The sequence below is a fragment of the Gossypium raimondii genome, chromosome 5 (genome assembly GCF_025698545.1).
Source record: "Gossypium raimondii isolate GPD5lz chromosome 5, ASM2569854v1, whole genome shotgun sequence".
NCBI classification, from domain to species: Eukaryota; Viridiplantae; Streptophyta; class Magnoliopsida; order Malvales; family Malvaceae; genus Gossypium; species Gossypium raimondii.
Genome location: NC_068569.1, coordinates 21,877,746 through 21,892,766, shown reverse-complemented (window position 1 = coordinate 21,892,766; position 15,021 = coordinate 21,877,746). Strand labels below are relative to the sequence as shown.

Below are 15,021 nucleotides of genomic sequence, written 5' to 3'. Positions count from 1 at the left end.
AATAAAGCACTCTTCATGCACGAGTTAATATACATATTTATTACCAAAATTAGGATATGAAAAGGTCATTCGCTAACCCAACGACAGACCCATTCGGTTATGTTTTGGGGTTATCAAGGAGCCAATACAACGGTGATGCTTTCGATGATACAAAATTTGTTCTCGAAATAACTCATATTTGTTATGCACCGTTTTCAGCTGAATAACTCGTATTTTCAAGCTTCTGTTGTATTCTTCTTACTCAAAATGTTTTAGCTAAATGCTGTACATGCAGGTTTCGGGATTCAAAGAAATGGAAGAAAATGCCCAAATTGAATAAAAGAGCTTTGCACAACAGAGGCAAGATATGGTAAAGAAAGGGAACTTAGGTTTAAAAGAAGGAAAAGAAAAAAAAAATCAGATAATCCTATGACTTGTACAAGTTGGTGTCTTATTTGGGATCCTAGTTAGTAAGATTTAAGTCATTTAACAACCATCTATTCTTAACCATGAGTGTGTTAAGTTCTGATACATATGAGGTTATACTGGCACCCGCCTGCCCCGGTATCGGTCGAACAACTGCACCAAGAAGAAGGAAGGCCAAAATTAGTTCAATAATTTCCTCAAACAACTTTAGCAAGTCAATATATAGATGCGCGTATGAAAAATAAACTTTTATGATGTTAACATGATCTGCACATGAAAGATATAAAAGGTGGTCCATCGATCGCTTCAGCAGCTGACATGAATAAAAATTAAGCCTACTAAAGGGGAGGAAAGAGAGAGAGAGAGCCATTTTCTTAAAGAAAATGTATCTTTCTTGCATACAATGTGAAAAAATTGATAATTGTTTTCCGTCCCTAGGATTTCAAGTCAATGCCAGTTAAATTGACATTTTAGTCATCATGCACTTCAGATAATCACACAATCAGCATGAGCATAACATGAATAGTGGTAATAAGGTACAGTCTTCGGCTCGCCCCAAGACCAGACCAAAGCCATGTTAGACTATATCCACTTGGCCATACACCATTCGGTGCCTACAAGCTCTTTGTATGCTTAAGATCTATACTTCTGAAATTAAAACCAGATGCTGGACTGGCAGATTCCTTTGAATTAGTAACATGTGCTCTAAGAGTGACTGAACTATGTGATACATCATACATGTCATAGTAGGTGTCACTGTCATAGGCAGATTCTTTACGTACAAGATTTGCATACATATTTAATATTAATAAAATCACGGAATAAATAATCTTTACAAAAAGTAAATAATCATAAGTTGTAATTATGAGATTCTCATTACAACAAAACGTTATTCCTATATTATTCTTAGTCAATGCCTTGTCAAGAGAGGACAGCAATAAAATTGTTGAGACTGACACATCGTTATGCTCTTACTTATGAAGCAAGGAACTGATTCTATAAGTTGAGGGGTCATAGACTTGAGCTAAATGACACAGACAAGGGGAAACGATGGTTATAAAAAAGAAAATGAAAATATTGATATTTTTCATTAATATTTATAATCAATTAAGAAGATGGTCCATCCATTGAAGTTCTTTCACTCATTATTCAGGTAAACTTTTGTTAGAAGATGGACCCAAGGACAGCTGACGATTTGATAACTTGGTGGACTGACATTTGCTGAATAAAAGATTCCACAAAAATTAAGTCAGTTAAGTGTTTGGCACAAGCACTTTTTGTATAACTTGAGCTGCAAGGGCAGGTATGACAATCACTTCTTTTAAGTCATCATTGCCTTAACACACTTGACCTGAGCACCTAAATGTGCACTTGGCAATATTGTGAAGATATTCCCTCTAATAACATGAGAGAAAAAGGGAGAGATGGGAAACCAGGTTTATATTAGTTCCCTTGGAAGGTAGGATAAAAGGATCTCAATAAATGAACAAACCATCACAAACAAAGATTCCACTTAATGAAGTTAGTAACTTAAACAATCTAATGTTAAGCTCTGGTTCTTTCTAATATACCAATCTCAGTCGCACTGAAATAGATAGCTATTTACCCACTACTTGCAGCAAGAAGAATGGATGCTGATTCAGTTGCTGACATGTTGACCTAATTTCTTTCAGCTAGTCAAAAATATTCAATACGAACTTAGTTTTAGATTACTTTTTGGCTTTCTTTCATACTCTGAGATCACTAAAGATCATTGCTCATATTTCAAATTTTAGGGCTATTCCAGGAAGCTGTTAAAAGTTCAAACTGATTTAATCAAGTAAACAACCAACCAAAGAACTAACAAAATAATATTTACAAGCATGCATGTATAGCAGAAGTTTACAAGTTAAAAACAAAAGTACTTAACTTAGAAACAAAACATACCGATCTAATATATGGTTGCTGGAACAACCAACCAACAATAGGTATCCTCTGCAAAAACACTGCCAGTGTTGGCCAAAAACCACTGCAAAAGAAAATTTGAATGCCAAATGAGAAGAGCAAAATTAATAGAAGCCAAGCATTTTTATTAAATCAAGGGAATGAAAAGTTCAAACCTAAAGAGCACAATAAACCCATATGCCTCCAATACCATGCCAATGATAGGCCATCCAATGACAACAAAAAAGAAGCCAACACCAAACGAAATTGTTCCCTGCATTCAATAGCAATAAATTATAATGAAAACAAGAGATGAACACACAATTGTGTGTGTTGATGTGCATATGTGTGAGACAAAGAGAGAGGGAGAGGATAAATCAAACCTTAAAATTTTGACGTTTCATGAAAAATTGCATGGTAGACTTCAGACCAATAGTCAAGGCCACTCCTGATATGAAAAGGATCTGGTTAACAGAAAAGGAAAGAAGGCAGTTTTAGTTAAGTATGATTTAAGGGGGAAATAGAAAAGAGTTGTGCAAAGAGGACAGAATGTAATAAAATTTAGCTTACATTTCCCATGGCAAGAAATCCCTTGTCGAACAAGAAGATAATTCCGAGAAATGAAAAAAATATGCCAAATCCGGTTAATCCTAGCCCAATTTCTGTTTTTCATAATTCTAGAATTAATATGTATGAAAGTTAACAGCATGAAAATAAAAACAGAAGTTGTCACTTTGGCTTTTTCCCAGATATATTGATTACAAACAAAGCCATATGTCTCCAATTGCCAAGTCAATGTGAATAAAATGCTAGAGTACCAGAGGTCTCCTACTTGCCTCCAAGCATTTTCAATCTCAAGAATCCATGTAATTGAGCATACAATTTTATCAGCAAACACATTTAGCTTTAAACTAAAAGATTAGATTCTACAAAAATCCAGAATTAACTAAATAATCTATATGCCATACAGCTTAGGCATTGGTAAAGTTCTTACTTTTCACCAAATCATCTCATATACTATATAAAAGTGATATTATCATTTTGAAGTACTCCTACGAAAATTCCATAATACTAAGCTGTTTTCGATTAGCATTTTCTACAGAAAATCCAAATGCAAGAGGGTCTACCACTTTGTGTGGCTTGAACAATATGCACTGTCAATTAAGCACAGTGCACATACGTCACCGAGAATAAATAAATACATGATAAGGGTAACAATTAGAACTGCGTCCTACAAACTGTCTAATGCATTTGAACTTCGAAGAATGAGAAGACTAAAACATAGCTGAAACGATACATATTAATTAAAAATATTTTACCGTATAATTAAATCAAATTTGGTAAGCAGTGATCCGCTAGAAGGTTTTAATTTGGTTTTTGGCTAGCATCAATATCATAGAATCACCATTAATGCTTCTTTTAAGGCAATTTGTAAAGATGGCTTATGAAAACGTACGCACAAAGCTCACACTAGACTGCATCAAACATATTCAAAACTTCGAAATAGATTAGCACTTCAAAATTCAAATTATTCGGTAATTGACTCGACGTAAAATAGAATGAGCATTTGAACACATTCCTATCTCGGAAACAGTCATAAAAACAATAAAAACCTACAGAGTAACTAGAAGAAGAAAATCCATATCTCACTAAAACTTTTAGGAATTGCACGTTGAACCATATTTCAAGTACCAAAATCAACAGAAGTGTCATTAAAATAACAGATTAAAGATTCAGAGATGCGTTAACCGAATGAAAAGAAGCAAAGAAAGCACAAATTAAATCAACAACAACAAGGAAAAAAAAAGAGCTCACTCTTTCGGTCGTTCATTTCAAAGGAAGCCATTGAGCTGATGATTGAGATTCCTGAACCTTAACAGAGAAAAAGAAAGTTGAATGAATCAAAGTTAGAGTGTGCGGAAGAGAAAAGAGAAACTAACAATTAATACAAATCTAAAAGAGTAGAGTGAAAGGCGAAAAAAAAAAGGTTCTATTTCGCGTACCTAATCAAAGAGGGAAAGAAGAGCCAGGACCAGGAGTATGTATGATGAAATTATTAGAGATAAGAAAACTCGAAAAAGATTTCTTTGTATTGTCGGGAAATTTAAGAGACTTCTGGGATAAATAATAAACAAAAATGTATACTAATTAATAAGCTAAGTTGATTCCTTAATGTGCTAACTTAACACACGTCGATTGCCCAATCAAATCAATCTAAGAAAGGTGTAAATTGCACATTTAATCACCTATCTATATTTTATATTACGATTTTATCATTAAACTTTGAAAAGTTACAATAAACCTTACTCATTTGTTATATTTTCATCAATTAATGTTAATGGCGACTAGGGGTGATCATGGGCCGGGCCGGGTTCGGGTCGCTTCCCAGGCTGGGCTCGAAATATGGGCCTAAAATATTGTCCAGGCTCAGCTCGGGAAAAAATTTCTAAGCCCAAGCCCGGCCTAGCCTAGCCCGTTTTTTTAATAAACACCAAAATTGTATAAAAAACCTGTAAAATATAATCAACCAACTAGAATATTCGTACATTAACCAATCAACATATTTAATTTTATAACAAAATATAAATTGTAAGCTAAATTAAATTTTCAACAATTAGAAAGGAAGTATCCTAAAAAGCAATCGAAGAAACATCATCCTTATCGTCTTCATCGTGCTCATCGTCCTTTTTGCAATCAATTTATTATATTCGGAAATGTATTTTAAAAATAAAAAAATTTATTTTAAAAATACTTTAAAATAAAAAAAATATTTATTATATAAATACTAAATGTCTAATGGGAAATGGGGAAATGGGAAATGTATTTTAAAAATAAAAAATATATATTTATTATATATTCGGGTCGGGCCGGGCATCGGGCAAAATGGGCCTCATTTTTTGCCCAAATTCATATTTCGGGCCTATATTTTTACCAAAATCCTCCCATATTCAGGCGGGCCGTCGGGTCGGGCCGGGCCGCCCAACCCATGATCATCTCTAGCCTCGACAAACTGAGGTGGCATCTCATATCATCATTTCAAAAAAAAGAAAGTATTAGGTCAAATTGCACAGCTAACCCCTTCTTTTTTGGAGTAATTTAATTCTTTTTTAATTTATTTTCTTTTAACTTTTTACTTCCTTTTATTTCTTTATTTCCCTTCTTCTTCTTCCTTTATGAACTGCAAATTTCAATATTTTGTAAGGAGGATTCGGGTGGGAAGACTACATCTTGTAAAAATATCGAGTTTTAAAAAGCTGGATGTAATAAAAGTCAAATTAATGGCTCAAATTTGTTGAGAGAATAGACATATGAGGCAAAATTTGAGTGTTGTGCAAAAAAAAAAAAAAAAGAAATGCCATAGAGGGGAGATATTTTGTTTTCACTGACCATAAGTTAAGCAATGTTTCTTTGTTTCAAGTTTATGAGAGGCAATGGAAGGAGCAGAATTATATAATTGAAGTAAGTTGTTATTTGAAATAAGGTAAGTTCAAGTGCGAAGATTTTTCGAAAGTATGAGTTAAGTAAGGTAAGAAAAATATTTACATGACCATTTGAAACCTTTTGTTTTTGATTGTTATGTCCAGTTTTTAACGCATTATGAAAATGTCTAGAGAATATTACTCATATGTTGGGGGTTGTATTTCAAGAACTTGGGACGATCTAAAGTGTAATAATTTTTGGTCATTGGATGAAGCTATAGGAGAAACTGGAGTCCCAGACATGACTGATGAAGCAGCAAATTAGAGTCGGCAGCTGTTTGCCACATACCTTCCTGCTTCGGTTATCCTTAAAATTGCAAGTATTTTGCCCACCGTTACTCGCTGCATTTGAAGAGGGTCTAACACCGTACATGGTGAACTTGGCTGCCAAAGGCTGGCGCATGGGAATCTGTTCGGAATTTCAAAGGACAGTGGGTCGACCTACATTCCTTGAGAAATTAACAATAGTCACAATGTTTGTATATTGGTATTTAATTTAATGTTTTTATAAATATGGAAAAGGAAAACACATAGCAGAGCTGGCATAACTTTACCAATAAATTAAAAAACTAGACGTCATTACTGACATAATTAAAAAGAAGGAAGGCAAGAAATAGATTGGCATATATTGATTGTTTAGCCCAACCGTTCGACGTGGTTTTCATTTTCAGGCATATGTGTAAATGACAGTTGACATATTTGTTTGAAGTTTGGGTGGCATTTCCAATGGCAAATGCATTTTTTGGCCCGACCTTTAGTGTGTGGAAATTAATGTTAATGCACCTCTCTATCCACCTTCGTTGTCGCCTTCTAAAGCAACTCATACTCTAAATTAATTACATCTCAAACAATATAATAATAATTACTTATTATTTTAACTCCATATATATATATAAAGGATTTTATATTTACTAAAGGCCTTTTTTGTCCGGACATAATGATAAAGTTTTTATACTATTTTTTGTATTTTTATTAAAATAAATAGGATATGTTTTAATAAAATTGTTAAGGTTGTACATGGTTATAATCTTACTTGTGAAGTCAGCGAAACTCGGATGAAGTCGATTGAACATGTGGGATGTTTTCTGTTTCATTAACAAGTTTGCTTAATATGACTCCATATTTGATTATTTGGTAATTACTTAATGTTTATGATATTTGATTTATTTAGGTAGTTGGTTAAGTGGTTTTTTCATTTACCATATTTTTATACGAGTTTAATTTTGCTTTACTTTGATTCCAATCATGTATACCATTCTGGTAATTTTTCAATCCTTCTAATTTTCTTTTTCTACTCTACTAAGTAAAGCCTAAAAGTTAATATTGTTACTTTTGAGTATCAGAATATGTAACTTTTGGCAAATACAAGTATCAAATTGGACAAAAAAAGGTACAAGTGCCGCATAAGAAAAAAATGTCAAACTCAAATACCAAATGATATGTTAAGCCTTTATGAAATATGATTAATTAAAAATAACATTTTCAAATGGTTACGTAACACTCCTTACCCGAATAAATTCGAGCAACGAATATTTTATACTAAACATTCATTTACTAAATTGGGCTTTTATTAATGATTCCAAGGTCTCATTACACTTTTAAGGGCATAACTAGACTATTAATAAAGTTTAATAGCTTATAAAAATTATTTTAGGTATCTTTTAATCCAAATTAAAAGTTTTCAATTGTATGTCTCGGGATCAAGACCTAAATGCCTCAAGAGATTGTCATAGCAATGTAGAACTTTAGCTTCAAAGTTGCCCTATCTCAAGAAGAATGTGCTATTGTCTTGAGACAAAATTCAACATCTCTCGAGACATGGCATTGTTACTGTAGATTTTTAGTTTCGAAGTTTTTATGTCTTGAGGCGCAATTCGCATGTCTTGAGACTCAAGACAGGGGACTTGAAATTTTTGCTTTCAAACATTTCTAAACAATGCCAAATTTGTTCAAAATCAGTCTAAACATTAACAAAAACTCCTAATTACCCATTCAAAATAGCGTATATCACAAGTATAAGTGCAACTAAACACCCACCTGCTTTATTGTTTCATTTAAGTACATGTCATTAACGTAAACCAAAAGCTTAATTTTATACTCTCTTTCAAGCCTTGGTGATACGATGAGATGTGTTGAGGTCATTATTACAATTGAGAGCTTCAATCGGATCTTTACCTATAGTGTTAAATAACAATGCGTTAAACTACATTATAGCTTAATAAATATCCATGAATTCAAATATTATCATTACTTTAATTTATTCAATATTAACAATATTACAATTACAATTTCATGAATGTATCATATTAATCAATAGGTTATTCAATATTTACAAAATTCACTAATAATTTGATTCACTATTTTATCATTTCACGGTCTAACATGAATTATTATAAAAAAATCACTTACCACAACTTTTTATCCCATGCTAGACATGTTGAACAAGATAGATACACGGAACACAACACGATACACATAGCACATGAGTGTTGGAAACATGGGCATGTAGTGCATTAACAGAATAAAATGGCATCAGAGTGCAATGTCATGAATATCATGATTAACACGGGAGTGCTTGGGCTCCTATAGCATGACAACTATATCTACGAAGTTCAGCACTAGTCTACAAAGGCACTCGAATATCACTGGATTTACATTATCTATACACAAATGTGATATTTCACGATTTTCACAATTTGACTACACTTTTGTAGTTCTTTAATTTAGTCCTCATTTTCACAATTTAAAGAATAATTGTAATTTCAATTACAATAATCACGAGATTTTTATTCACTAAATCCTTGGTCCATAATACATCATATATTTCATACTCACTACATCATTTTTACTTATCAAATAATAACACGTAAAGGTTTTTACATACTTTTAATTTACTTCTTTTTTACCACGAAATTCAATATTCACTACTTAGTCACTTTAATCAATTCTCTTTCATGTAACACTTCACTTGAATGATTCATTCCAACATTTTTAATACCTACAGTCATTTCTAAATATCTTACAATTTAGTTATTAACATTTTGCATAATATCTTATTTCACATGTCTAATTTTTCCAGGCACTTCACTTCTCTTATTTCAATTATAAAGTTTACAAAGTTTACAATTTAGTCCTTGATAACAAGAGAATTCAATGGTACTTACCTATCACCAACCTCTAATCACTTGTTTTTCCCTTCTTCTTATAACTCGATTCACTTTCTCAAATTCATTATTCAACAACATGCCACGAACATAAAACTTTCCATGAAAAATCTTTAGTTTAACATCATTTTTATACTTTACTAGCAAGATTGAACTTGAAAACATGATAAAACCTTTATATTCATACCTTGTTCTCTTGATTTCAAACCTTAGTTTGATTTTCCATCTCCTCCAACATGAGCATACAACCTTCTATCTTGTAATCAAAGTTCACTAGATTGTTGGAGGCTTGATTCTACTAAAAATTTTTGGTGTAATTTCAAGGATTTCTCTCTTAATTTCAAGAAAATGATCAAATTGTAAAGAAAACAAAAGTTTTTTTTTCTTTCATGGAGAGTGGCCTGAGATGATGAAGATGATTTCTTTTCATCTTTTCCAATTACTTAATCATTAATTAATTAATTAATAAAAATATCTAATAATAAAATAATTATAAAATAATCGTAAATTATTCCAGCCAATAATCTTTCAACACCAAATGACCCTTAATTATTACACCTTAATAATTGATAATTATCCAAATTGAGAAATGAGCATTTTTCCCTCCATAATTCTCTACAATTCCATCATTGAATCAAAATTCACTTTTGGTAAAATTGCAATTTAGTCCATTGTATTTCTCCACTTATTCAATTTGGTCCTCATCTAACAATTTTGTATCACAAGGACTTTTGAGTCATTTGTACTTTTGGTCCTTCAACTTTTCTAAATTTACACTTTAACCTATCAACTTTTGAATATTCACATATTGACCCCAACAATTTTCACTCTTTTATGATTTAGTCTATATCTTGGACTTATTTTTCTCAACACATGAGCCTTTTCAATTTCCTCTAGTATTTATCTACCTTCTCTACTAACACTGTTAATTCTTATTTTATTTACTTCAAAAATTCTAACTCCTATATTCCCTAATTAACCATGTTCACGATTTAAGGGTTTTAGGGATGTTACAAATTGAACATGATTAAAATATATTAAATATTTTAAAGTTATAATAATATAAAAATAAAATCACAATTAAATTTTGAATAAAAATAATAATAAGTTGGAACTTATTTTATGATATTTTTGTTACTAATTGAATGAAAATTCCAAAATGTTGAATGCTAATTGTTGAGGGGATTGAGTCCTCCGGGAAAAGTTTTCAAAGTGTTGCTTATTAGGTAGCCGGTTGAACCCCCGACAATGGTAGGATATTGTCCTCGATAAGAGTTTTTTTCCCTTGTACTCTATCAAGAATCAGTGTGCCTTAAGAGGTTGCCTGAAGATGCCTAGTTCACAGAACCGGGAGTGCCTCAATTTGGTGGAGATCATGGAGATATGACCTGCAAAGCTTATAGGAGAGGTGTCAACATTGTGTGTAATATTAATTATGTAATCAGTCAGACTCCCAACAATGTTAAGTATTGTCCTTTGATAAGGGTTTTGTCCTCTCGTATTCTACTAAGAGCCACTGTGCCTCAAGAGGCTACCTAAAGATGTATAGTTCATAGAATTGAGAGTGTCTCAATTGGTGGTGATATCACCTACAAAGTTCGTGGGAGTGACATTAGTATAGGGCATAACATTAATCATGAAAATCATTAACATGCACACCAAAGGACTCAATCTTAAGGCACATAGGTCATTTACACATAAGGTACCACTTTTCTTAAGTGATGACCTATAGGCCATAATTCACGGGTTCAATCCCCATTAGGAGTGAAGACATTCATGTCCCCTTGATGGGTGGTCATACGCCCATGTATGACCAACTGTCTGGAGGATGACACTTAATTATTAATAATTTAAATAATATTATTAATAATATCTCAGAGGTTATTTTATAGTTTTAATATTAAAATTGTTAATATTTGATTTTTTTGTAATTATCTTTGCTCTACTTTAATCAATGAATGTAATTAACTCTTATTATATTTAAAAAATATAAATTTAATTCGATTAATGTTATTAATATGTGGTGTTTTTCAAAACTATATTTTAAACTTAACAATTTAATATTCATATCATAACATTAAAAGTTAATTCAATTAAACAAAATCTTAATATACAGATAATTTATTTAAAATCTAACTTTATATTTAGCATATAAAATTTAAACAAAAAGCAGGAAATACCTTTAAAAACAAAAAGGCAAGTGCTAAAAAGTAATTTATCGAAATTATAATAAATCCTTCAAAGGATGTAATCTGTCAAAAAAAAAACTATAATTTTACATAAATAGGAATTGAAGAAATTATTAGTAAGGGTTACGTATTTTTAAGGTAATTATTAATTATTAAGATAGATATATTTGGCAGGTAAATCTAAAAAATAAATGTTTAGGAAACATGGAGCAGTTAATGACAATATTCAGTATAATATAAAATAGGAAGGAAAAAAATGAAATATTAAATGAGAAAAAAACCAATTATGTATACTATTTAAGTTTAGGATCGCAGAAGATTTTAAATGTATCATCAATACAGATTTTGTAGATAGTAGATATTAAAGGAAATAATATGTTAATTCTGGAATCTATTAATTGATTGAGGTAATGGTAAATCTACATAATATACATGAATAATATCCTAAAGCATTTTCATATTTAGATTTGCGAGATCATTTTTACGGGTAATCTATTCGTTCATGACGTGCTTGGCAAAAATTAGTTGTGCACACACAAAATGCATCAACATCTTGGCTACAACAAACATAACATATCGTATTTATTACAATTTCATTACAAAGCTTTTGTTTCGTCTCATGAACTTCATCCAATAATTCAATACAAAACGAACAACTTAATTTCAACGAAGTTTATAGGAATATAATATTGAATATACTCGGTTTAGTTCAATAATTACTAGAGACGGCAGAGCCGCTTGATACCTAATAGCATAAGACGAAACTTAGGTAGCCAAGATGATTATATTTGATGCCTACAAGACACATGTAAGTTCATTCTCTGGCTTTTGCATTTGCAGCAGCATCAGCAGGGGATGGCATCAATGGAGAACCCTGATCAAACGAAAAGTGGTGATGAAGAGAAGCATGTCACTAGGAAACTGGGTGGTCTTAAGACCATGCCTTTTGTTATATGTAAGGCTTGAATTGATTTGTTTCTTGGTTTTTTTAAGATGTAAAGGGATTTGGGTATTGTATGCTGATTAAATCGTGATTGTTTTTGTGCAGCAAATGAGACGTTTGAGAAAGTTGCAAGCTTTGGTCTTTTACCAAATATGATTTTGTACTTAACGAATGAATATCACATGTCCATTGCCACAGGAGCTAACGTTCTCTTCATCTGGTCTGCAATTTCCAATTTCATGCCAATCCTTGGGGCTTTTCTCTCCGATTCTTTCCTTGGCCGCTTTCTTGTTATTGCACTCGGGACAGTCACCAGCCTTATTGTAAGCGAAATATTTTCTTATAAATTCGTAAGGGAACAAAGGACGGGTTTATTAACGTATTATGTATGATTGCTGTGGGCAGGGAATGAGCTTATTATGGTTAACTGCAGTCTTTCCACAAGCAAGGCCTCCTCATTGCGACAGTCCCATGACAGAAAGTTGTGTGAAAGCGAACTCAGCGCAGTTGGCACATCTGTTCGGGTCGTTTGTTCTCATGTCGATCGGAGCTGGTGGCATTAGGCCGTGTTCCTTGGCCTTTGGTGCTGATCAGCTCTATGATCCTAGCAACCCCAAGAACAAGAGGGTCATGCAGAGCTTCTTCAACTGGTATTACGCTTCGGTCGGACTTGCGATTATGATTTCAATAACTGTTATTGTCTATATTCAAGATAAAGCCGGGTGGGTTGTGGGCTTCGGAGTTCCTGTAGGGCTCATGTTCATCTCCACAGTCATGTTCCTATTGGGTTCACCACTTTACATCAAGTTGATGCCGAATAAGAGTTTGTTTACAAGCTTTGCCCAAGTCACGGAAGCCGCTTGGAACAATAGAGACTTGGTTTTGCCACCAATGGAATCTGGTGGAGCCATATGGTACTTTCACAAAGGCTCCAAGCTTATTACACCCACAGAAAAATTGAGGTACCATGCACATGCATTCGCACGCGCACACATATACATATATTGTGAACACTGTACTAAATAGTTGATTATGTCAAATTTCATGTCAGGTTTCTTAACAAAGCATGTATGATTAGAAGCCCCGAGGACATAGACATGGATGGGAGGGCTTTAAATCCATGGAATCTATGTACCGTCAAACAAGTGGAAGAGTTGAAAGCATTGATCAAAGTGCTCCCCATTTGGTCTAGTGGGATCATCATCGCCGTAACCATAAGCCAACAGTCATTCCCGGTGCTCCAAGCTAATTCCATGGACAGGCACTTAATTCCTGGAGGATTAAAAATCCCCGCGGGTTCCTTCGGTGTGTTTGCAATGATCACGTTGACGATATGGGTCGCTGCCTATGATCGAATTGTAGTTCCCTTGCTATCCAAGTTCACTAAACGGTCACAAGGACTCAGCCTAAAAGAACGAATGGGGTTCGGCTTAATAATATCCTGCGTGGCAACAGCGGTGGCAGGGTTGGTGGAGAGCAAGCGGCGAGCTGCGGCAATAAGACAAGGATTGGCTGATAATCCCTATGGGGTGGTGCACATGAGTGCCATGTGGTTGGTGCCACAGCACTGCCTGATTGGGTTAGCCGAGGGACTCAACGCAATTGGGCAGATAGAGTTCTACTACTCGCAGTTCCCTAAGAGCATGGCCAGCATTGGAGTGGCTCTTTTTACCCTTGGCATGGCAGTGGGGAACTTGATTGGGAGTCTTATTGTTAGTATATTGAATAAGGTGACCAAAACACATGGAAGAGTGAGCTGGGTGTCAAATAGCCTTAATAAGGGTCATTATGACTATTATTATTGGCTTCTTACAGCTCTTAGTGTGATTAATGTCTTCTATTACTTGCTATGTATTTGGGCTTTTGGATCAACTGAGAACGGGAACAAAGTGGAATGGGATGAAGGGGATGGCATGGAGGACGAATTAGAAGCAGATGACCATGCCAAGGGAAAGGGATCCCCCATTGTTTTTCCCCATTGAATATCTTTCTATGCTTTTGCACTAAAATATTAATATTATTGTTATTATAGTTTGAAGTATACGTAGCTTTGTTAATTAGTGTAAAAATGCGAGGAAGAAATCATCTCCTCTGTTAGTGTATGTAACTTTCCCTATTTCATCATATGCTAAAATAGATTTTCACAAGTTTGAAATGTAATACATACATCATTTTAAATCAAATTTAAAAACTATAAAATATTTCCAACATAACACTTACAAAAACTTATGAAGCATTTAAATCAATTAATGATTATAATTATAGGAAAATATTTGAAACATTGTTAATAGCATTTTAAACTTTATAAATAGGATTTGGATGATGACAAGTATTTTTATAAGATATAATAAAATATTAAAAAAATAAGACATAATAAATTTTAAATTTACTAGTAGAATTAAAAAATATACTGCCAAGCATGCTAAATGCTAATCCATAATTATATAAAAAACTAATCATATCATTTCTACAAAATATTAAAAAATTGAAGTTGAAAATAGTTTTTAAACATATATTTATATAATTAATTAAAATATTTAAAATAATAGAAATAAAAAAGCTTAAAGCATTCTTAAAATAGTTTAAAGCATTATTTATAGCATTATTTATCTCTTAAAAGATATAACTTTTCATATCTTTGTGTACTTTTATTTTTAAAGAGATCATTGGCAGCTTGAAAGGGGGTATTTAAAGAGATTTGATCTTTAAAATTCGGGAGCTAATAAGTTGTGATTGGAATGTTGTCTTTAAGCATATCCTACGAGAGGCAAACTCCGTTGTACACTCGTTGGCTGGTATGATGAAGGAAGCATCGGTTGGTACTCATATATTTCATAGTACCCTCTCTTTGGGCAATCATCTTGTCAGGGTGGATAACATGTTGGAGTGTTTGAACCTATTAATTCTTTTTTCAAGCT

At 32.9% G+C, this 15,021-nt stretch overlaps 2 protein-coding genes across 3 annotated transcripts; one reads left to right on the top strand and one right to left on the bottom strand.

Annotated features, from left to right (window-relative positions):
• Positions 1-293: 293 nt before the first annotated feature.
• On the bottom strand, positions 294-4,479 carry LOC105769927 (vesicle transport protein GOT1). Of its 2 annotated transcripts, none has more exons than XM_012590897.2 (7): positions 4,332-4,479; positions 4,144-4,200; positions 2,899-2,990; positions 2,712-2,792; positions 2,505-2,602; positions 2,332-2,413; positions 294-558 (listed from the first exon to the last, which is right to left on the bottom strand). In XM_012590897.2, exons 2-7 carry the CDS (start codon positions 4,172-4,174, stop codon positions 520-522), a joined length of 423 nt encoding a protein of 140 aa, XP_012446351.1. In that variant the 5' UTR covers positions 4,175-4,200; positions 4,332-4,479; the 3' UTR covers positions 294-519. The 2 variants fall into 2 exon arrangements, with proteins under 2 accessions (XP_012446351.1, XP_052486685.1); XM_052630725.1 differs by having other exon boundaries at positions 4,144-4,194; positions 4,332-4,429.
• A 1,576-nt stretch (positions 4,480-6,055) lies between these two features.
• On the top strand, positions 6,056-14,086 carry LOC105765924 (protein NRT1/ PTR FAMILY 1.1). Its single transcript, XM_012585204.2, has 5 exons — positions 6,056-6,238; positions 12,001-12,115; positions 12,209-12,426; positions 12,509-13,065; positions 13,155-14,086. The coding sequence occupies exons 1-5, from the start codon at positions 6,056-6,058 to the stop codon at positions 14,083-14,085; spliced, it is 2,004 nt and encodes a 667-aa protein (XP_012440658.2). The 3' UTR covers position 14,086.
• The last annotated feature ends 935 nt before the right edge of the window (positions 14,087-15,021 follow it).